The 25,205-nt window shown below is 35.1% G+C and overlaps 1 protein-coding gene across 2 annotated transcripts in view; it reads left to right on the top strand.

Annotated features, from left to right (window-relative positions):
• PHTF2 (putative homeodomain transcription factor 2) overlaps window positions 1–25,205 on the top strand; it is a 73,888-nt gene that overhangs the window by 3,622 nt on the left and 45,061 nt on the right. For both annotated transcript variants that reach the window (XM_062581493.1, XM_062581487.1), the window contains exons 2-3: window positions 10,690–10,766; window positions 24,861–24,917. In XM_062581493.1, the coding sequence (XP_062437477.1) occupies window positions 10,722–10,766; window positions 24,861–24,917 (102 nt within the window). In that variant the 5' untranslated portion in view covers window positions 10,690–10,721. The remainder of the gene's footprint in view (window positions 1–10,689; window positions 10,767–24,860; window positions 24,918–25,205) is intronic.

Below are 25,205 nucleotides of genomic sequence, written 5' to 3'. Positions count from 1 at the left end.
AAGTTAGAGCAAACAAATACGTAGATGTATATAGAGATATCCATTGTTTTGTGTATGTATGTGTATAGAGATATCCAAAATAAATTAGGGAATGTAGGTTGTCTATGAAAATTTTTTTTTCGGTGGGGAAGGATGTCAGGCAGTTCATAGATTTCTAAAAAATTAAATTCCCCTCCCCCCTTCATGTGAAGTAAATTTTTTTTTTTCCATCCTTGATTTTGTTTTTACTGGAAATACTCTTCAAATGAAACACATAGTGCCAGTCTTTATTTTAGTCTAGGATCATTTGAGGTATTCTTGGGATATATCCCAAAAAGACAAGATGACACATTTCCTGGAATGAGTCTAAGCACTGGATTGAACTTTTATTTGCAAATAAACTTATGGTTCTTCTTCTTAAAATGAATAAATAAATAAAAATAATTGCAAGGTGAGAGAAGATGTTAAACCCATATAACATCAAATTTGAAGTCATGTTTGCCTTGTGTGTTGGATGTTGGCCAGCACCAGATGCTTTTTGGGGTTAAGTCGTCAGCAGATGCAATATAATCCACTCTTCATGTTCAGCTGTCTTAGGGACAGTTTGTTCTGTGTTTGCCATGTTGCTTATACTCTTTTTATTTGTGGCTACTAGCCACTTTTATAATGGCTACTAGCCACTGTGGGGTCAGGTTGGGTAGACTATTTGTATGACCAAATGTGTCTTGGTGATCTCTCAGGATTTTTTTTTAATTACTATTATTTTTTAATCCTGGGTCCTGAAGTTTGAGACTCCTTAAGGTGTATATGTGTGTGTTTTTTCTTCTCTTCTTATTGTTACTATATGTTTAAATTAGCTGCTTTCTTTTTAAATCTGAGTAAAATCTTGGCTTCAGTGACTTCCTGTGGTAATGAGTTTTGACAGTCCAAATATGTGTTGTGGTATAATATTTCTCTGTTAAAAGTTTAGCTTTGCTATCCTTTAAGCTTATTCAATTAATGAGTTAAGTCCTCTATGTTATGAGAAGCTATTACTCTGTTTTATGTGCTATATTTTCTATATACTTATTAAATCTCATTTAATTTATAATTCCTTATTTTTCTGTTCATATTTGCCTATTTTAACAGGATAATTTTTCAAATGTGTAATACTTCATATTCCTTTTTGGAATTCTCCCAATTTTTAAATATTATTCTTCAGATGAAGTACACACATTTCAGGTCAGATTGCATGACTGATTAATAGAGTGATATTGCAGTACTTTCCATGTTATTTCTTGTTTATTGAGGGGTGTCTGTGCTCTTCTGACTGTAGAATATTGAATGGAAGAGTTCACTGACTGAGTTTCCTTTCCTGGTTTGGGATATCTTCTTTTTCAGCCTTGTGTAGTATAAGTACATTTTCTTTTCCAGTCTTACAGATATCATTTGCTTTTTTGATACTGTGTTCTGTTTATGTGGCCTATTTGTTGTTAATGTTCATCCATCTTCTTAGGCTTTGCTAATGTAAGATCAGTTGTCACCTGGAAATGTTATTACATCAATGTTCTTTTTCCTTGCTGATGTATAATAAATGTAGTGAACATTGCTGGACCTATTTACAGAAACTTGAGATTTGGAATAATAGGGCAGAACTCAGTTTACATAATTTAAGCACTTAACATAGTACATCAGAAAAATTCTGGGCTACTGGTTTAAATAGGAGGAGAGAGGAAACTTTGAATTAGTCTTGATTAACTCTGTACAATTAGTAGAACAGGAGGTACTTCTGAAGGCCTGCAGATGGGACCAAGTGTGTGGATCTAGGATTGTCCAAGTTCACTTCAGTCAAAGCTGCCTCACTGCTGGCACTGGCATTTATGCTTCTCCTAGTCTACAGTGAGCAGATCCATGGAGCTAATTCAGATGACAACTACACATTTAGTAATGGTAGTAAGTTCCTGGAAGCTGTTTCTTGTGTGATGGGCTCCAGTATTGGTTAAAAGAGGGATAGCAACTTGTATCTGGGGAGAGAGGAGGGGGTCTATGGTGATACCAGTTTAGAATGGTTTTAGAACTGTTTACAGCTGGGTAACCTTGCTAGGCCGCACTAACTGTATTCATTAGTTATGTGTGTACCTTCAGTGCCTGTAGTGAGCGACCTCTGCTGAAGTTTCCTCTTCAGAGTCTGGGAATCAGTGAGAAATGTGAGACTTCTCCATTTATTTGTAATTTAACATAAGCTGTCTCCTGAGTGCTTGATGAATCAGTGGGGTGAAGGATGTCTGTATCTGTCTTTCTCATAAAAATCCAATGGTCAGAATACTTAAAGTCGGAGTCCTGATTTCTGGGTGCTCTCATCCTGAGTGGCCTGAATTTTAAATCTCCAGAATGAGCTGACCACTAGGCCATTTATATGCTGGGTGAAATGCTCAGTGGCTACCTCTGGCACTATAGTGCATTCATACGTATGAAAGATTCGGGGACATGAGGACAGCAGATCAGAAAGATTTAATCCAAATGTAGCCTTGGGATTAGGACACTTCTATGTGAAGGAGAGCTGGGTTCCAAATCTAGTTCCCAAGATTTTGCAAGCACTTTGCCTCGGGCTGTAGTTGAGCAGAAGACATAGGAGGCAAGTTGTCTGCAATTTAAGTCAATAAATAGGCCATTTTATTCAGACTGGATGCTGCTATTAGTCTTTGTATTATCAAACTAGCCTATTGCAATAAAGAATGTTGACCTCAAAATTTTAGTTTTCCAGCATTTTTTAGCAATGGCAATATTTACTTTTCACAAATTGCAGTATATTTCTTTAGAAACTTGACATCCTTCGGAAGACTGAAAGTCTGTGTGCTTTATCACTTGCTCTAGTTTAGCAGTTAGTTTGACATGTTCAAAGATACCAACAGACTAAGACGTAATCTTCCTTTGCAGAAACTGTTCTGATTAGACTCTATCAGATAATCTTTCAGATATAAAGGTGTTCTATTTTTAATGATTGTTTTGAGGAGCTTGCCAGATACACATGTAAGGCTTGTCACCCTGTAATTCCTTGCTTGGATCACTCCAGAGCCTACATATATATATATATATATATTTATATATATATAGCTGTAGATAGATATATATCTATAGGCTTAGCATTTGCTACTGTGTTCATGCAAAACAGTGGTTGTTATAAGAAACTACAGCTTTCCTTTTTTTATTTTTTTTTTTTGACCGCTCAGTCACTTCATGCCTAAGCTACTTCAAAAACTTGCTGGATAACTATTTGTAGAACATGATGCAAAGTTAGTCATTTAAGGGTGGTTTTCAACTTCCTGAATGTAGTCATCGAGAAGCCGCAGCTCTGCTATGCATTGCCTGGTGACCGATAAACACTAAGACTTTGTTATATTATGATACTCTAGATAGATGTTTTCAGTTAGCAAGATTTATTATTGTAGGAAATTACTGTTGTATTTAATATCACAAGGATGAGGAAAGGGCCACTTGAAATATTTCAAGATGGCCACTGTATATAGGTTTTTCTTTTTGAGTGCTTGTTAAAAAGAACGTCCATCTGAATGGAAAATGTGGTAGTCCATTATGTTTTCTGAAAAATTGTATTAATAAGGTCGAGATAGTTCTAAGAGCAGGTATACATGTTTAATATTTTAGGGCTTTTTCATTATACAATTATAAATGCATTTAAAGGTATATGTACCTGTGCGTGCAGTACCTCAGCGTAAAAAAACAGGAATGAAAAAGCAGAATTTGAGATCCAGCCATATTCTATGTTTTAATTTTTTTTAAGATTAAACATTTTAAAAAATGTAACTTGTAGATCAAGCATGCAGACAGCACTTGCTACATTTGAATTGACAGGAAATTCTGTAGTTAGCATCTCCTACAAAAGATAAGAGGCAAGATTAAATTGATTATAATTACCTTTAAGGGCTTGAATTTTCTCCACTTCATTAGGTAATAGAATATGTTTAAACATTAAGAGCATTTTACTAATTAATATACACTGCTGCATGCTCAGGAGTAAATTATGAGAGATGTAGAAAACTGGACTTCTCAGTACAGAGTTCTTCTCCATTGTTTTTACAAATAAGGTAACTATTGTTATTTTGTGACACGTGTTTTCAGATGGAGTCATGAACAGAAAACAGTTATATAACAAAATTAAGAAATTTGCACTGGTCTCAAGGCTAAAGTCATAGAATCTAGAAATGGCTGCACTAGCTACAACAACTGCACAGAGTGTTCTTTCCCAGAACCAGGAATAAGTCTCAGAAATCATGATACTCAATGTTTTGCTACTATTTCACAGACAGTTTTGTAATTCATTGGCAAAATGAGTATTCTTTAGGAGATAGTTGTGGTACTCTCTTACTGTTTTGTCCTTCAGTTGTTGGAGTTTATACTATGGAATTGAAGATGTCCAAACCAAGTCTAATTTCAAAATTTGAAAAGTGATCCTTACTGCACTCTTTGTGCCACAGCTGTAACTGTGCTGTCTGCCTGCTTTGGAGGTGAAGTGATAAAAGGTACGAACTTTTATGAAGAAAACAAAGTGGCAGGAATGCAATCAGAACCTATGCTTCTTGTCTGTGAGCAAAAAGCAGCAGCCTGAGAGAGTATCATTTTTTCACAAACATAGATATGCTGCCAAATGTCAGTGTCATATGTGACATTTGGTAAGACTGTATTTATATTTAGCAGGGATTGATATCTAGCAGCCAGCATGGGGTCTGATTCACATTTTACTGTTGCCGTTTTGGGGCTAAAGAACCCTTCAAGCCAGCCAAACAACAGACCACCCAAGACAATTATCTAAGGATGCTCAACTTTGTTTTCCCTTTTTGTTTTTTATTTTTTTCATAAGAGAGAGTGAAGAACAAAGTTTGAGAATTCATTCTCCTGTTTCATGAACAGCGTATTGCAGAATGCTATCTTAAGTTAGCAAACTTACTGCTGCTGTTTGGGGAAAGCAAGTATGTTAATTCCTTTCTATTTACAAACTATCTTGGCCTTGGATTGCAAGGCAGCAGCTTGTGGGGCCTTGGCTGGTTGGCATGGCAGTGTGAGCACTTTTAATTCTGGCAGCTGGATATGGTCCTTAGGTTTGTAGTATCTGATTTTTTTTCATTGATTGGTTCAGAAGAACGTGACAGAATTTCCACTGAAAGATGTGAACCTGGAAATGACAAGTTTCTCATTTGCTTGTATACAATTTGCAATTCTGAAATGCTGTTCTTAGAACAGCACTGCATAGATAAAGTACTTGAGCTGAACACTGAGTGCGTTTATATAGTATTTGATGTTCCTTTATAAAAGGGAAAAGAATGTGTCATTTGAGACCAAGGGTTTAATCCTCTTCTCAGTGATGGCAGTCGCAAATCACCCATAGATTTGAGTGGAGGAATTATGTCTCTTGGTAAACTTTACAATTATATATTTTCATTGCATTGATATTTTCATTTTGTTTGTGTTTTTCATGGCTCAAGAAGCTTTTTAGTCAATAGTGGGTGCATAAGGTGACTAAGCTCTTTATTCAGTTTATTGAAATTAAGTTAAAAGATCAAATAGTGGTATCAATTCAATGATAATGTTAACTTTTATTTTGATGTTGAACCTGGAAAGTAAAGAAAGAGTAAGATTCTTTTTCTTCTTAAGGTTATTTTCTAGCTCTAGAGTAGCAGAAATCTTGTTTTACTTCTAAGTGAGTTCTTATGATACAAATGTTGCTATGAAAGAAGTAGTTTAGGTAGTAGAATTTACCATCCTGATTCATTGTCTCTTTTCTTTTAACCCTTTGTACAGGGAAATCTTAGTGAAATTGTGGCTGTCATTGTGAAATTGTAATATGGAGGATCTAACATAATAGTGAAATATGTCTGTTGTGGAAAGCAGCTGATACAGGGTTCTATTTTTTTCATAGCTCTGAGTAGTAGTATTTTAACAACTGTCTTTAGTGTGTTGCTTTGAGAAATATTTCTGCTGAAAATTAAAAAAAAAAGGCATTTCAAAAACCATTCATGACAAATGTCACTTCTCTGCAATTTTACTGTTAATGACATTTAGTAAACATGGCAACTTCATCATTCCATAATCATAATGAACTGAGAAGGACCTTCAAATCTTACTCAACAGTTGAATGATATCCTGGCCATCCAGGTTAGGATTGTTATATAGGAAATAGATTCCTTGAAATACTTAGTTATTCACAGTGCTTACAGGCAAGAAAAGCAAGTAATTGCCATGTTTCCTTGTCAGTGTTATATTTTCTTTAATGATATCTTCTTGCCAGTTGCTTAGTCTTCTATATTTCTTGAAAATTATTGGTGATTTTTTTTAACCTTTTTCAATCTGAGGAGCGTAGTCTTATTCTGAATTCTTGTTAGAGTCAAAATTATTTTCTCTAGGCTGCCATTTAGAAGTGTAAGCATTTTGTCTGACTTAGGTCTCAAGAACATGCTATATATAAGTAAAATTGTAAAACAATTACTTCAGATTTATTTGAATGCATTAGCATCTAATTGTTTATTACACAGTAAGCACTGTTTACTTTTCATTGAGTGTATAAGTATCTAAAGTCTCTTAAATACATATTTTGGTAGCTTTTGAAAAATTGCTTATTTGATTGCAGGGCATAGTTTATGCCTATTTAAATTAGAATATGAATATGCTATGATATGAGAAAAATCAACCCTTCTGAATAGGGATCACCACAAGCAGGTGGTCATCTGTTCTTAGCTTTAGGGAAGTTATGCATTTTTGATCAAAAACTGTTGCTTGTTATTCATAATTTTAACTGTGAGTTTGATGGAATTGTAATGACTGGTCTGTTAGATGCTGTAGTGAGGTTTTGATCAAGCTTATGTATTTGGATGTTATTTACTTACCTTGCTGTAGTTACTATGCAAAGAACACTATATCACTGAGGATGAAGATAGCACAACTGAGTGCAAAAGCTGGTCCTTGCCTCAAATGCATGTATTTGAGATTAAAAAAAAGAAAAAAGGGGTGGAGTGCAGAGAGGATGGGTAGAGAAGAAGGCAGAAGAATAGGTAGTGCTCTGTTGTGCTTGTGGATATATCCTCTGTTTTGACTCATTCATTTTATTCATTTTTAAGGTACTGGTGTACCTTAGAGCCCAACTTGTACAGTCTTGAGTTTAGGGTTGATATCAATATAATTTCTCAGCTGAATAAAACACAGATTTGTAATGAACGTGAAGAGTTCTGAACTGTTGCAATATGGAGTCTCCTGCTTAGGTGTTGGATGAGTTGTGTGTAGTCATACGGAATAAGAGACGAGGCTCTAGCTTGCATATCTTAAATTTTCATGATCCATTTCTTATCCAGCTTACTTAGCTTCAGGCCACATGTGTCAAACTTATTAAGCTGTCTCTAAAAATCAAAAAAAAACCCAAACAAACTCCAGTCCCTGCAAGCAGAAGCATACTCCAGAAATAATGAGTCTTCCTGCCTTTCATTTCAGTGCTGTCTCAAAAATTGTTGCATATCTCTTAAAACATGTGGTATGTCCTCCTGAAGGTTAACTCAGCACTCCAAACCCTTAAGCTCTTTTGAGACATCCATCCTATGATTTTGTGATACTTACTTTTTAAAGCATCTTCACTGCGTTTGTGCATTGTGGAATTCATAATGCCTTAAATAACACTTTATGGGGAACTTACAGTAAAACACCATGGGTAATCTAAGAAAGAAGTTTGGTGATAGAAATCAAAGAAATTAATAACAAACCTCTTCATTATACTTGGTTTATAATTTTGTGATGCAACTTTTCTCCAGACAAAGGGTTTTTGATTGGCTTTGAGAACTATTGCAAAAAAAAAAAAAAAAAGATTGCTGCATTCCAAGTGACTTCTTCAACTTCAGCCATATTTAGGCAAGCTGGAAGTCTTGGATTCATAAATTACTATTGGTTTCCTGAAGATTGCTGACTGTGCAGAGAAAAGATGAAGTTAATGCATCCGTTGAGGGAAAGATTTTTGTGCAAATTCAACACTTTAAATTATTACTGATTATGAATTCCTGCTACCTTTTTCTCATCCTCTAATTAAGGGATGTGGTAGGAAGCAAGGTATAGTGTAGGTGGGAGGGGAGGCTGAGTTAGGAGAAATGAGAAGGGCTGAGTGTCATTAAAACTGATCTGGAATTTTTCCTACCTGAGTAAGTTCCCTGCGCAGTGGGAGTGCTTTAATTGTATCTGTGCAATTGCAGACCATATTATATATGGAGATTATGTATATCTAAGGATTTTACATTGCTTTCAGGCTATATAGTTCAGTATAGCAAAACTGTTTATTTTTTTTTGCCTAAAACATGTTTAGAAACAAGAAGCAAATCCTGTTTTAAGCTTTGTAAAAGATGAAAAATAAGGATAAACTATCTATGTAGTACCAATATGGAATGGGTCAGAAAGAATTATAAATCTGGACACAGCCATGGTTTCTAGCTTGAACTAGCTTGCTATAGCTTACACAATGATTTTAACAGTAGAAAAACTGCAGTGTTGATTAGTTCAATTGCACCAGAAGTCAGTATTTCTGAAGCTGGTTAATGATAGTCTGTGCTGTGACAGACATTTCTTTTTATTGTGTTTTAATTTTTTGTTGTTGTATAAAAAAATTGAGTTATACTATTAAATCTTAAACATAGTTCCTTTTGGGCATTTGATTGTTTGTAGACATATTGTTTTTTGAAAAAGCTTTGTTAAAAAGAGGAGAATGTGTTGCCTTTTATTTCTTAGATATCCTCAGAAATATTAAAATTAATCTATTTGTTAAATGTTTATAATACAGTTTAAATAATGCATGTTTCAACATACAATATATATATGGTGTCTTTAAAGTGTAGAAAAAAATACATTGAAAAAAAAGAATACATCTATAGAGAAATCAAGGAAGACTGAATAAATAGGCATAAGTGCAGAACTGCATTTTTAAGAGTCTTCATTTTGTTCAAAAATACCTTGGAAGATCAGAATGTTGACAGGGTTTTTATAAAAAGAGTATCATACAAACAAGTGTTGTGATAAAATAATCTGATCTCTGCATAACATGATTGAAAAAAGTCTCATACTTTTTCTCATGGCTTGAATTTTTTTTGAAGAAAAGCTTTTTTTGAAGCAGGAACTCTCAAAGTTCTCAATGTTGGAGAATGTATAATAAAGTATTTTAAATTATTCTAATACTTAGGCATTTAATAAAGAGTTTTATTTTATTTTTAATCTATTGTGCCATTTCATCTTCCATGTATCAGGCATTACATATTTTTCTTTTATGATGAAGGACTCTCAAATTTCTTTTCTTATAAGTGCAAATACTGTAAATACATCTCTTAACCTTCTCTTAAGCATTCTTAAATGTTAAGGAAATGCCCTGGCATTCTTTGTAAGATATAGGAATGATTAGGATATTATGTGAGGCTGAAAACTTTTAATTTTTTAACCACTTAATGTGCTAATGTTAAAAAATAGAATGTAGTATGGTATGTCCCACTGACTTTTTTTTTTTTAACAGAGCTTGAGTATGGATTTATATATGTGTGTGTGTGTGTGTGTATGTATATATATATATATATATATTATAAGGAAATTGGTGATGAAAGTATATTAAAAGCAATACATTCAGATTTGTTGGCAAATACTTTAACCTTATCTTTTTTAATTACTCTTTCTTTATTTCCTCCTCCTGTCCCTCCCCATAAATATGAACAGTTTGAAATTTAAGTACCAAAATAGTTTAAGAATGCAGTGTTCTTAATCTCCTGATATTTGAAGTGATGTAATTGTGAAATAACCTTACAAATGTTTGGGTTAGGTTTCAATGATAATATATTCTTATTTGAAAGGACTTGCATATTATTGTAAAATATCAGGAAAGGATTCCATAAGTCTCATCTAACATTTCCTGTTGTTTTACAGAATATTTGGTATAAGAGAATATATGCAACATAATTGTTTTGCCCTTCCATGAAAGGATAAAAATGTACTGAAAGAGTGTCTTGTTTAAAAAAACAAACAAACAAAAAAACCCCCTCTAAATCTAATTTCTCTTTTATGGCGTTTTTATTTATATGTTGGCAAACTCTGGCTGACTGGTGACCTGGAACAAAACTTTTAAAGTTGATTTTTTTCAAGGAAGGAACATTTTACATAGGTTAAAAACTACGATTGGATATTATTGTCAGTAGTTTTAATGTGAAAAAAACTACTACTACTTCTGTTTCCAAAAGATAGAACAAACGTGTCATTATGCCTTGCTTATCTCCTTTTGGTTTAGTTTGTCTACTGTTTTAGTGAGAGAGTATTAATTTTGTAATTAATAGAGTTCTAGAACTGATTTTTTTCTCCAAGAACATGTAATAGTCTGTATGAAAACTTTCTTGTTGGATTTTATAACTGATTTATTCATTGTCTTCAGAATACTTTTCTGTGGCAATAACTAGAGGTTGATTCATTGTCCAAAAATGCAAAAAAAGAAGGGAAAGGCTGCATGTAATGCAACTCTCATGAGGCACTAGTTATGAAACAGTAAAGCTTAGTCTGTCTGCCACTTAAGTTTTACCGGGAAGGATAATAATAATATTCTATAATAATAATAACTAAAATAATAACAAGGCAAGGCATAACATAAGTATACTTATACAGTTTCCAGGTAGGCCTCCTTATGAAAGGTGGAAGTAAAGTTTTGTCTTTTTCTGTTAACAGCCTAAAATGACTCTGTGAATTCAGTGGAATAAATGGCGTCCAAAGTAACTGATGCTATAGTCTGGTACCAGAAAAAGGTAAGCTTTCCCGTTGTTACGGGTGGTGACTGTAAAACTGATGGTGGAGGAAAAGAGTGGGATTACTGGGTGTTATGTATAAAGTATATGTATGAAGTACTTCTAGCTATAAAATACCACTGTATTATTGGCTAGGATAGTATGAGAGTTAGTAGCTTCAAACTTTTATTCCAGAACTAGATAAGTAGTTAGTAACTGTATTTTATGGAAGTGAATAGCTGTTGCTGTATTTTGAAAACTCCTTGCCCGTTTGGCAACTTGTAGTGAGAGAAAATGAAAGAAACTTTCTTTCTCAATGAAATACTGATCAATGTACAAGAGAATGTTGTTTGTGTAGCACATTACTGACTTGTTGTATTTCAGCATTTTTCAGACTTGAATAGAAGAGGAGCAGAAGGCCAGGTAGAAAGTCAGGAGTTAGAACATAATTTCTGACAGTATCTAAGCCAAATACAAAACAGGGTCTTAGTATGGTGTGGTGCTTTTAATGGTTGAAGCTGATTAAAAAAAAATACAAGTGGGGTGGGGGAGGAAAGAAAAGAAAGGTCTCATTAGGAGATCTACAGTTAAAAATCTCATGATACAGTAATCTTTTGAGTCACATTTATACATAGGAAAGTTTTTTTTTTTTTCCTCCCAATTTACTATTTTGGCAGCTTCAAATTGTCATATTTTCTTGACATTAGTATTCCAGTTTGCTTATTCAGTTAAATTGCTTTTTAAAAGCTGAACAATTTGCTAAATTTTGAGGTTTCCTTTTTTTATGAAAATATAAACAAAACTCCCTTCCCCGCCCCGCCGACCTTCTCCCCTTCTCGCCCTGTAGATTCACTTTTAAGTGATTATTGTTTCCCTGCTCTCTTTTTTTGAGAGTATACAGCCTGTCGTTATGAGACAATAACAGCAGTCTTCAAACCAAAAAGATTTGGTTAACTTCTAGTTTAAACAGCTAATTTCCAAAAATATAGCAACACTGTTATGCTGTACTGAGCTCTTTAAAATTGTGAATTAAAAATACAGTTGAAAAAGAAGGAAAATGAATTTTGCTGACTAAATTTATACTGAACATTCAAATAGGTATTAAAAAAAGGAAAATTATTCAGAGTTTAATGAAGACAGTTTTGTTGGTTTTATACTCTGTTCTCTGGATGTTCCCTCATTAAAGCTTTTCAAAAAGTATTTTTGAAATACATATATAAAAGGAGGATTAAAGGCTGTCCTAGTGGCAGTCCACATTAGGCCATTAAAGAGGACTGTAAGTATGAACTATCTAATATATTACACTCAAGAAAACTGTCAAAAACTGAATTGCTGAACTTCTTAAATAACAACATTTAGGAAATGCTGTTGTATGGCTTTCCTTCTCTAGTTCATTTATTCTTTTCAGGGCATACCTATGTAGTCCTAATTACATGATAGTGTACTATTTTTCCTGCTGATTGAGTCCACAAGGCAATCGTGTGCAGTGGAACTATACTGCAGATGTAGTTGCTACTTTTGGAGCTGTTTCTTGATTGCTCATACGGTTTTTATAAAGGTTTGGAGGATAACTTGGAAGAAGATTTAGCAAAACAAAATTCAGTGTGTGATTTTATAAAAAGGGAAGGTGGTAATTATTTATAAAAACTCTTAAATTGATTTTACCCACTCCTACACTCTCACAGATTTCATTCACTCACACTCTTGAGGTGATAGTGCTTGCAGGCACTGAGTCGTATGTGTAAGCAGTCTGGCCAGGATCATTTGTGTGCAATGCAAAAAATGCTGTCAGATCCTCACCATGTCTCTGAGATGGTTCTTGATTAGTGGCGATGAATTAGCATTGAGAAGATCTTTTATGTCATTTAACTTTATATAAAAAGTTGATAGTTGTTGTGGTACGGTCTTTTGACGCAAATGAGTCCAAAGCAGCCTCTGTAAATCTTGGGCAAAGTTGCTGCTTGTTGTCTGTTTTTCCTGATTTGTTTGAAAAAACTGTCTATTTTCCTGTTAGGCAAACAGGAAAAGAAATGCCATATGTGATATGCTGCAACTTTCTATCCTCCTGACGCTAGAATGCAGGATCTTCTGCTGATGAGTCACTGCACTGTGGTCTTATGTAGGGCAGACCTGGTCTTGATATAAACAACACATTCCTTGACTTTACTGTGAGAAGCAGTGCTCTGGGAATAGTGTTCTTCATTATCAATAAAGGTCATATTCCTGTTCTGCTGTTCTTTTCAGTGCTTTCACACACATATTTTTGCTTATATTTTATTTATACCAACGTCAGTGTTTCTGTTACAAGTCTCTGCAGGCTATTACAGAAGTCTGCTCAGCTGGAAATTGCTTGTTGCCTTTATAGCTAGGAATTGTAATGGCTGCTGTTACTTCATGAAGTGGCTGGGCTATCTTCAGGGGAGGTAAGATCTTGCTTATAGTAGACATCAATGTTTTCTATGGTCTGGACAAGATTTAGTCACAAATCGATTACCTGTGTCCAGAAATTGTCATCAATGCACTCTAGAAACCTCCTGCATTTGCTCTATGTGCCTTGCTCTATGACGTTTTTTATATTTCTTTTTATATTTCTTTAATTAAAAAAATTAGGCAACTGAGCAAAGCAATTGAACACTTGCAACTCTACTTGTATGGTGTTTGCAAACACCAAGCACTTGCATGACTCATGCTATTGTCTGAAATGGAGCTCCTCGCAGGAGGAGGATGATTTAGTAATGTGTTTAATTGTTTAAAAGGTCAGACTTTTTTATTATGTAAACTTGTCTTTTGTTTTTGCAATAGGTTTACTCCATTTTTAGTGCAAAGGAGCTCGTTTACTCTCTTGTTAATGCTATAGCTGGTTTTAAGTTGTTTCAAGTTGGATTTTAGGATTTCAGGTAGTGTTTTGTAACAGATTGTTATTTGAGATGTAAGACTGCATGGATATAGCTTTACTGCTTCCAGTGATAGCTTGTGTTTCCAAAGTGCTTTGGAAACTTTCGTAAGGCATGAAATCTGCACGGCTAACTACTGCTAGATTTAAGTTGACTCTGTGCAGAGCAATATAAAATACTGTGTTAGATCATAGAATGGTAAGGTTGGTGTTTCTGGTCCTGGATGCAGGGGAGTGCAATACTGAACTGTTTGTGCCTGTCCATGAGGTCAGGCAGGGTTTGCTACCTTGCTGTCAAGGCTTGCCTGTTGCATGGGGGTTCTCGCAGCAAGAGGGTGTGCCACACGTGTCTGTCTTGACATTCTCTAGAATGCTTTCTTTCATCTTAGACAGATAGAAAGCAAGTATTTACATGTATGTAATTTCTTAATAAATATCCTTAGGACGATGTGTGTTTATTGGAATACTGAACTTGCTTTGAAAAATGTGCTTGATTAATTTTATGGAAAAAACATTATAATGTTTCTGGTAAGGGAGGTAAGAGGAGTCTTGCTGCCTCTGGCAGGCTCTGGGACCCAGAGTTCTCTCTGTGGTTGGCTGGTGGATGTGGCTGCTGCTGTCCTGTTTGCAGGTTCACCTGGTAGGGAAGCTGAGTGCATGTCCCAGAGGCATGCACACCCATGCACAGAGGCTAACACAGGCAGCTATACAGATTGCCACAGGTAAGGTGCTGCCTTTAGCAACACTTAAGACACCACGAGAACTTATATAAAATACAAGCTTAGGTGGCCGGGTCCCCTACCTCCTGTCTGGGTGGTAAAGATTGAAGTTCACTCAAGAAAGCATACAGGCCCTTCATCTGTAGTTCACAAGCACATGTGCATTTGCAGATCCCTTGAACAACAGCACGGCCCCTCTGTCTGCTGTTGCTGCTCAGACACCGAGCCACCCTGCCTGCTATGTGGGCCTTCTACTTGACTGTTAGTGCAGCTTGTTGTGCTCTAGCAAATGGATGCATGCATGCTTCTCTTAAGCACCCTTGCTGTTGTGGATCCGTTGAATATCAGCATGGCCCCTCAGTCTGATATCTCTAGGCCCGTTACTCACTATCCCGGATTCTGGGCCCCTAGCCCAGTATATGCACCTTCTACTCACTAACTTGTCCAGCTGGCCTTTTGCTAGCAAATTAAACCCATGCACCCATGTGCACCAGGGTAGGGAAAAAATACAAGCACTCTGGTCCATCCTGGAGCTGTTGTGCAGGCGTACAGGCACTACGACCTGTTGTTCACGCTGTAGCTGCTATCCTTGAGGTCCTGTCTTCACTCAGCCCAGACCTCCAGTAGCCCCAGGGCCCCTTCAGGAGCTGATGCTAAGGCCATCAGCTGCTTCAGTTGCTGGTACTGAGACTCCCCCTCACCCCAGTTGCTGGCATCACACACACAGGGGCTCCTGTTGCCTGAGGTCTTGATTCCAGCTGCTGGTCCAAATTCACTCACTCTTGTCTCCGGTTGCTGTCTCCAGTTGCTGCCACCTAGTCCTTACAGCACTTATATGCAGAATAGTGTGTGAGATTACACGGATATTTAAGAAAAGATTTAATAAGAAGATAGGATGGACTGCAGTGATCTGTTTGATCAGATAAGTGTGCTGATTGCCACTGCTTATGTGCGACTGGTCCCTTTTATGCCTCCTCCTCTTTATTCCCCCCTATCTGTTTCTCTCTGATGTTCTTCCCCTAGATATTCCTTAGGAAGCTTTGCATAGTCCCACAAGCCCTACTCTTATCTAAAAATCCTCATGTTTGTCTTTTTTTCCTCCTCTTGTCTTTACAAATTCACATCTGCCATGTCTGCAGTTTCTTAATGGCTCATTAGTTAGTGCCTGAACGATTTGCTGATTTGCTCTTTGTTGTTCCGTATCCGTTCCTTGTCTACCAGGTTGGTGTGTCTGTGTCTTGTTTGTTGCTTCCTCCTTTACTTGTTGTCCCCTTTGCACTGAAAATATCCCTGAACAGATATCCTTAAAATTGCAGAGACTCTCACATTCCACATATACTTACACTTTCCAGGCAATAATAAAACAATTATTTTAAACTGACTATTCAGTTTCTTTAATTAAAACAATGTTTTATTAAAACAATGTTTTATTATTTTTATCTAAACAAACAATTATTTTTATCTAAAACATTGTGCAATAATCTAAAACTTTTTGCAATAATTTCTTATAATACTTTCAAGTTTCACAGATGTGAAGGTGTGCAATTTTTGGTCTGATTTTCCAAGTTGGTGACTATAGGATGAAACAAGAAACTTACCGTAACATATCAGTTAACTTTGCCAAAGCAGCTTTACAGAGTTTTGGGTAGCTTTTAGATATTGCTACTAAAGGGCACAATAAAACTAATAATGTTTTCTTTCTCATTGTTTTAAAGGGCAAATTGAAATTACGCTAATTGCTTTGTTTTAAGATCTGAAATATTTTCTGTTTTGCAGCTCATTAGTCTAAGATTATACTTGCCAAGTTAACAAAGAAACAGGAAAAAATCAGTTTTCTTAGAACACCTGACTTCTTTGTTGGTATTGTATTCACGTGATGCACTGGTAATGCTGGCACCAAAACAGTTTTTGCCAGATGGTCTAGGTTGTGTGGCTACATCACTTAACACTCTGGATGCTGAAACTATATTAGCTCAAAAAGGTCAGTCTTCAAGTGCCAAAACACCATAGTTATTGGAGCTGACTTTTTTTGAAAGCACAGAGAAGTGATTATTTTATATTTAGAATAGTTTCATTCCATGTAGTTCTGAAATTGGGTAGAGAAGTTTTCAGCCAACCAAATAGTTGATGCTATCTTCAGCACTTTGATTCAATGAGACAGAGCTCAAATTACAGGAGCAATCTTGTGCAGTAGATTCAAAATCCCTGAAAACCAGGAGAATGGCTGAAAGGAGCAGTCCTGCCTTTTGTCTGGCTGTTGGCTCCCCTGCCTGCCTTGCTTTGCATGGTCATTCAAGCCTCTGCCTGGTGAATTTGTTCAGGGAACTAAACTAAGGCTATGGTTCAATAAAGAGTGAATCTATGTAAGAGGTGGAGGGAGAAGAGAGGTGTGAAAGAAAATCCCTGGGTTGGTAGTAATGATTCTTGAATTGGTTCTTTGTGGAACAGTACCCAAGTGTTTTCTTTTCTTTCCCCGAGTGATCTATTTTCTCTTGCAATCACACAGATGGATGTACTGGCACGTGGGAAGGGTGCCAAGGGAAGCAGAAATGATCCAGAGGCAAAAGGGCAGTGCTAATTTAAAATAATTGTGGAAGTGCTGGTGGGGTTGCTGAGTTTTCAGTAGTCTACATGGAATGATACTGAATAATCAGGGTGCTGGAGTGCTTTTATTTTTCCCAGTTATTTCTAGAGGCTGGTTTATTTTGTGCAAATATGTAACTGTAAAGAAAAATAGTATTACAGAGATCTTAAATCTTTCATGTTTGAAGCATACCTGGGCTGCATTAACAATAGCGTACCAGCAGGTCAAGGACAGCGATTGTTCTCCGTTCAGCACTTGTAAGACCATGTCTAGAGTGCCCTGTCCAGCTGTAGGCTGTCAGGACAAGAGAGACATTGACGTTTTTTGGCAAGTCTAGTAGAAGGCCTCCAAGATTATTATGGGGCTGAAGCATGTAATGTACAAAGAGTGAGATGTGGGTTTCTTCAGCCTTATGAAGAGAAGGCAAAGGGGAGGTCTTACAGTAAGCTGTCACAACTACTCAGTGGGTGTAGAGAGGACAGGCTCATGCTCTTCTCAGAGATGCGCAGAGATAGGATGAGAGGCAACAAATTGGAAAATGGAGAAATTCTGATTAGATATAATGAAAAAAAAAATGTTTACTGTGAGGGTTGCCAAGTGCTAGGACAGGAGCCCAGAGAGGTGGTGAAATCTCCAGTCTTTGGAGATGTTTAGATCTCAATGGAGCAGTCCCTGAGCAGCCTGCTGTGATGGGACATGCTTTGAGTGGGAGGTTGGATTTTATCACTTCCAGAGGTTCCCTACAGGATTCTGTAGTAACTTCAGTATGAAATTAGACGGTGCTAACATGTTGTGACCAATCACGGTGTCAGTTCATAACAGAGAAAAAATGGATGGAATCTTGTTCAGTTTCTGCTTTGTTTTTGATTCTGTTCTGTTGTCCATTTAAGCCAAATAAATGGTATCTAAATTGGGCCTAGTCAGAATGTATCATTAGGAAATGGCTCAGGGTAGATGTTGGTTATTCCTTTACTCTCATTTGGTATAGACTGTAAACTGGTTCTGACTATTCTTATGCATATAATTTTCCTTTACATTTAATTTTGAGGAAAAAAAAGTTGACTTATGTTTTTAGTAGATATACTAAATCTGTAAACCATTACTCAGGGCAATGAATAAGGCTGATTTAGGTTAAGAAGCATTAATCTCAAATGACTAGGAGAAAAATATTAATACATAGTAAATAAATGTTTAATTATTTCTTTCTTTGAAATAAGCTTTGATAAAATTACTGTTCTGTGAAATGGCTCTAAGTTCAGTTCTGTTGCAGTTATTGCTAGAATTTAAGCAGTTTGTTAGTTAGTAATTCAAACATCGTCAAGAATTAAACTTTTAAAGGGGTGTTTAAATTATTTTGTTTTACTCAGAATATTTGGTTTCATCTCTCCTCCTGGAAGTGAGTGGAGAGAAGGGAGGGAAATCATAAAATTTTGTAGTTATCAGAAGTAATTATTCAGGAGTCCTAAATCCAGAGCTCTGCTCAATAAGATATGCAGATTTGATCTGTTCCACTTCCCTTCTCCATTTGACTAAAAGTTACTAAACTCTTCCTCATTAGCAGACAGTGTGTTAGTATTGTTTAGCAATTTACATCTCTGGTTTATGAGGTAAGTTTTTATCCTTATCAACATATCTGCCATGGCTCCACCAAGATCTTGAAAATGAAAAACATCTTAGAAAAAGATTCATCCAGATAGTAGAAATCAGCTTCAACACAGGCAATTATGCTGCTGTACTACTAGATTAGTTCCTGTAGGAAAAAAAGGGATGTAAAATAACTTTAATCCCTTTCCATTATTTGAGAAAAAGAGAAGAGATTTTTCTGATATATAAAAGTGTATAGTTCAACATAAACTAAATATGAAGCAGTTTTAAAGATATTTCTAAGATAAATATTATAGTATATATGTGTGCGTATTTTAATATTAAAATATGTTGATACATAAGTTCATACTTTTTTTTGAAGACTGGGTCGAAAAAATTAAAGCATTTGGCTAATATGTTAATAGTAGCCATTTTAAATAAGGTATTAAAAGTTAATTTGCTCAGGAGAAGATTCAAGTAAGCAACTTTATTTTTTATTCAACATGCTTTGTATTTCGTATCTTTTATAGTGTAGTACTATTGTGATATTACCAGTACATGTGTTTAAAAGTTTTAAAGAGCTAAACTTAACATGCATTTTTCATTATGGATAAACATTAATGTTTTAAGATTAGCAGGAAATACTATGTATCCTTAGGATTATAATCTTTGTTATTCTACTTTGACATTAATTATAGATGTCTCCTGAAATATTGATCAATTCCATTAGAATCAAAAGGCTTTGTGAGTATTGGGCTACACGTTGATACCATCGCTACATTAACTTAAAGTGAATATCAGTGTCATTCACAAAGCTCAAATTCAGTCTTGATGCGCATATGGCCTATTGATAGCTTGTTATAAAAAAGACACTGGGAAGAAAAAGCATGTAGTGCAGAGACCCTGAGAATAGGGCTTTATTTGAAATTAGAATTGGCTGTGTTTCAATAGTTTAACATTTTACTTACGCTAATTGCTATTAGATGTTATAAAAACAGACAGCAGAGGTTCCAACCAAATTTCAGATACATAAACTAATGTAATGATATGTTTTCTGAAATCTTTGAGAAGAAATAAGTGTTTTTGTTTTAGATCACTTCAAAGTGTATATTTTATCTCTTAAAAATAGAAAATGTAATTAAACTGGGCTTCAAAGTGATCTCAATTTTATCTTTCAGTGAAGAGCTAGTTTTACTGGGTGAGTTTAGTTTATTTTTGTGAAAAAGAGAGAAAGGAAAATGTGTTGATCATATCTGTCTTGTTGGTTGTGCTAGCAGAATAATGGCTCAATACTTTACATAGTGAAGTTACTTCTGGATACTTTTCTAAATGGTCTAACTCTATAGCTTAATATCCCATGCCAAGTCACGTACAGTTTAACAAAATTTTCTGGCAGTTAACTAGTTGTGAGGAAACCAATCTTTTTTTTTTTTCTTTTTTTTTTTCCCTAGAAAATCTATTTATAAAATTACCCTACTTAATTCAGGATGCTAAACCTCCGAGTCCGTTGTTGCTTTTTAAACTTATGCAATCTTCTTATGCTCACAGAAAGTAGTACAATTTAAAATGTAAGCATTTAGCTCATGCTGGCTATCCTGTTTCTGAGAAATAGGTTTGAAAGTTGTATGTTTATAGAGTTATAATGAATCCAATGGATTATGATATTTTTAATAAATTTCCATAGTAAGACCATTTTTAGAGAATTAGAATAGTAGGATATTATATATTTTCCCATTTACATCGTTCCAAATGGCAAATGGTGTGGCTGTGTGTGTGTATGTATGTATGTGTGTGTATATATATATTCTTGCATATAATCTTAAACCCATTCCAAATTACTAGGATAATTTGGAAATTCTGACTTCAAACTGATGAACGTATCTAAGTAACCGGATATATTTTCAATTTAAATTTAACCAATGAAACCAAGTGTCACAAACAACGTGTAGATTTTTTTGAATCAGTGTTCTTGTGTTGCTTGTTACAAACTTGTTCTTCAGGTTGAAGAAGTTTTCGGGCTTAGGTAGCCTATACTACTAGGTAGTCCCTGAAGCAGGGCCTTTCCTCTGAAAGACATCAAATAACTCATCTGTTCTTAATTACGATGCTAGTTTTTAATTTTTTTTTTCAAGTTATTGCTACCACTTAAAATTAAAAATGCTGTTGTGCCATCAACATGGCTAGGTGAAACTGTCAACTAGCCATCTATGTTTCTGCTTTTCCTAAAATAACATTTTGCCATTTTGAAAGTAAGCTGGGGTTTTAAACTTTGTGTGTAATTCTCTATATGCTGAACACTGTAATAGCTACACGCAGAAGAGTTACTAGTTTTGGAAATGTATGAAGGAACCAAATGCCTTTGTCATCTTTACTAAGTGTTTGTTGAGGCAAGGCATCTTAATAAACATATTAGAGGTAGCAGATTTGGATAGGATGGATAGAATCTTATTTATTGTTGCACACTGTATATTTGAAAGTTGGACAGTTCTTCAACTGTTGTATTTTGTACTTAAATTTTTGAAGAATGCTACAAAACTTGCAGCTATAAAAGAAGAGAATTGGGATGGAGCTGGTAGGTTCAGGAATAGCTCAGTATTTGAGTTGACTTGGGCCTTCATATCAAATTAAGGGTTCCAGACACTGGAAGCTAGAGCACTTCTGGAGTCCTGGGAATACCTCTGCATTAAGGGAAATCTAGTTTAGGTTAGGCTTTGTGTATATTTAAATGCTTAATGGTGGAAGCCTGAAAGTCTTATCTCTAGAAGCTTATTCTCACATTTTATTTGCCTTTAGAGCTTAATTTCTTTTGTACTGTTAGCAATTTTTCTTTTCAGTGTCCTGCAGGTATGTACAATTTCAAAGAATTACAAAATAATAAAGAGCCAGAGTCACTCCAAAGCTCTTTTCAATTAATTCTGCAACACATGTATTTTACAAGACATACCTGCGTTCTCCTGACCTAAGCTAGCAAAAGAAGAAATTGAACACCTAACAATGTTTTTTACTTGCTTTTTCCTACTAGTAACATTGGTTCTACCTATTTTTTGTTTAGCGTGGGAAGCAAAACATGCCAGTTTGCTGTTTTACAATGATGCATTTGTTTGCATGCATTTTCTTCCAATATGCTTGCAAGAGACGTGTAGATGCCTGTGGAGATTACAAAAAGGGAAATTGAATATCAGATCTAAATTTCATGTGCGAAGCATGGATGTTCATTCCCTAAGGTGCCTCTATGACTTTCTTTAAGCATGAAAGAGAGGATTAAAGTAGATGTATTAAAAAAAAAAAAAAAAAAAGAAAAAGAAAAAAGATCACTTCTGAGAGACTGTAATGATACTTGCTCTCTTTAGCTCTTTTCAATTTGCAACAGTATGCATTTATTTAATAGCCCTGCACTTGGATTTTAATAATTAAAGTTGATTATAGGTGATTGACCAGATCTACTAGTCTAATAACTGAGTTGTGAAAGACCATCTTTGTTACGGTTGTCTTTGTCTCTCATTTTTACCTCCTGCTGAAATAATTGCTTTGCAGAGCAATATTAAAAGGAAAATAGGAATGCCAGAAATCCCTACTACTTCTTTCTTTGCAAAGAGACAGATGCTGCTGCCTCATCTTGAAGAAAAAATAATGTTTACTGGAAAATATGTATAAGCCAGACTTAAAATTAAGCAACTTACTTGCCTCAGAAGTCTTCAGTGCTTCCTGGTATTCCTTTAACAAAAAGACTATTATTTACCTAAAAGGGGAATGTTTTTTTTAAAGGCTCTTTGAACTCTGAAACAGTATGAGCTATGAATGGAATTAGAAATGTAGAGTTTGCTTTAGACTTTTATTGGCACAAAGGCTTCTGCATTTATTTCCTGTATAATGAAGAGAGAGACAGACTTGCATCCGCTTTTCTGTCTTAGTAGAAAAATCTTTTTTGGAAGTAAGGAGGGGAATATTCTGGAGTACAAAAAAGTCACTCAGGGCTCTTTTCAGTAAATTTCATGAGGGCCCAATAGTCTGTTTAAAATTTATTTACAAAAAAAGTCTGGAACAATCAAATAAAACTGTCTGGGTGGAGTGGTTGTTCAAGATGCTGACTTTTTAGTTACTGGCTGCTATCCAGATTGAGTTAGCTTTTGAACTTCCTTTTTTAATGACTTCTATTGTAGCAGGTGCTTATTTCTGCCCAATGCAGTGCCTGACTCTCACTTTTTCCAAAGTCTATATTTTTTTTTTCAAATGCAAGATCCAAAGTATTTCATAATACTATTTTTTTTTATCGCAAGACCAGTAGATTTTTTTCAGTACTTTAATGTAGAAGCTAGAATTTGTTTAGGAACTTACATCTTATCCATGGAGAAAATTAAATTTGAAAGTGAATAATTCAATGTAATAACCTAATTTGGAAATAAATTCTATTTTACATTGTCATCACTTTCAATTTTAGGTAGGCATTGGGATTTTACTAATAGCAGCTTTTTTGGCAGGTCAAATTTGGAGACACAGAATATGACTAGCTTTTGTAACAAGTATGCTTGCTTACTTTGACTTCCATAGAAAGCTTACTGTATTTATGCTTTTATAAGGTCATAAGATCCTCTTTGACCAATAAACCTCTTTTTTTTTGTTTTGTTTTGTTCCTGTTATGCATTCTAATTTGAAATTCAAGACAGAAATAGAAAGGACAAATCTGAAAAATCTTTTCTGGTTTAAGATGTGTGTACTCATGCTCAGGCCTTTAATATCTGTTATCCTCTGAAAAGTTTAGAGAAGTCTTCTATTTCTTGCAGTGCGTTTAATTTTAAACAGGTTTGTACAGTGATTGGGGTTCCCCTTGCCTAGCCACTAAGTGTATAGGCTGAGTTAGTTAGTTGTGTATTATTGTTAGGTGAATGTGTTACCCTTGTTAGGTGCATCTCTCTTGCTCTGGTGACCAGTAAGTGATCTTGCACTTCCATGGTGATACAAATAACACTTCAGGCCTCTTGCCGTTAGAGTACATGTCTGTGTATGTATGAGTAAGTGTAACTGCCGGAACAGAAAGGTTGTAAAATACATACTGCAAAACAGATCGTTGCCAGGTATTACTAGAAACACTGTTCGTGAGTTCAAAACAATCTCAACATCTCTGCTCATTTCTTACAGTACTTGAATGTATTGCTTCGTGTTGACTTGTTCTTGTCACTTTATCTTACAACGTAAGTTTGTGAAGCTTAAGATTGGCTTTATTTAAAATATTTGGCAGTAATAGAGTAACTTTCTTGTATAAACAATTGCACAATAGTTTCTTAAATTTATCATAGTCATCTGAAAGAGTAGAATGATGGTTATTTAACAGGACAGAACTCCCTCATCAAAATTGGGCTCAGTGCTAGGATTTTAACAAGTGCTTGCAAGATAAACCTTTAGTCTTTCCTGATCTTTATCTCTTGCTTTGGTTCTTCTCCCGTAAATATATAAGTTTCCTCAATACCTTGATGAGATTAGAGCCTAGGAAAAAGCAATTCCCTGTAATTACAGGTTTTAATTAAAAACTTGCTTTTAGATAAAACTAAGATTTTTAGAGAGTTTCACAAATAAATAGACTAGTGTCTTAATGACAGTGTCTTTATGAAACCTTAAGACTGAGAGCTTTTAAATAATGCCTCTTTTCTGAAAAATTAGCAGTATGATATAAAGAAAAGGTTATTAATTTTTTTGACTACATCTATGGAGTATTATTCTAGCAGTGACTTGCAGGGAAAAGTGCTACTTCCTGATATTCTTGCTACATTTTGAGTTTTTGGCAGCTTGTAATTTAGTTGGTTACCAGCATGACCATGTTTGGCACTGTGCAATCTTAAGGAGTAAAGCTAAAGAAAATATAGCTGTGAAAGAGGGTCGAATAGAATAGGAAATACAAGAGGAGACAGAAGAGAAAACTGATGAAAATAGCTTCTTTTGTGGGATTTTCTTTAGAATTAATCGTAAAATCTACTGCACTATTGATGCCATAGATCTATTCTTTATCAATACTGATAATGAGAGATTGCAGTCCATGTCTGAGGCTGAAGTAGGTGTGGTGTTAACGTTCTGCTAACCTGTACAAGTGTAGATATCCAGTATCCAGTTCGTGCAAGGAGGTTGTTGCTATCTGCTTGCTCACTTCTCCCCTTCTTTCTCTATTAATTTAGACTAGCTAGATCCAGTCCAGCAAAGATGGGATGGAGAAGATGCAGATTTCTCTGAAAATGAGTCTCTTGGAGGAAATAACCTATTATCTTCTTGCTTGCCTTATTGAAGATAAATTGATTTTGTTTGATCAATTTCTCTTGAAATCTAATTCAGATTTCTTATGTTCTTAGATTGGTGCGTATGATCAACAAATATGGGAAAAATCTGTAGAGCAAAGAGAAATAAAGGTAACATAGCATTTCGCTAATTGTGTTTGCTGATGTCATTTACAATGCATGTGATTCTTTAGAACTGATAAATTGTATTTTTGGGCTATAACAAATGTAACTTGCATATTATGTCCGACTTATTTTACATAATTAATAATCTATGGTATTTAAAGTTCTACATTGTTTTCTGTACCTTGGTACAATTTCATTTTTATTTCTCGTTATCTTAAAGCAAAGTTTAGTTTTTTTAGTGTTTTTGTCCGTCTTTCTCTTTTCTTTATGATGAATTCTAATTTCAGTTATCTG

This window comes from Rhea pennata, chromosome 1 (assembly GCF_028389875.1).
Source record: "Rhea pennata isolate bPtePen1 chromosome 1, bPtePen1.pri, whole genome shotgun sequence".
NCBI lineage: Eukaryota > Metazoa > Chordata > Aves > Rheiformes > Rheidae > Rhea > Rhea pennata.
This window is presented reverse-complemented; position numbering and strand designations above follow the sequence as displayed.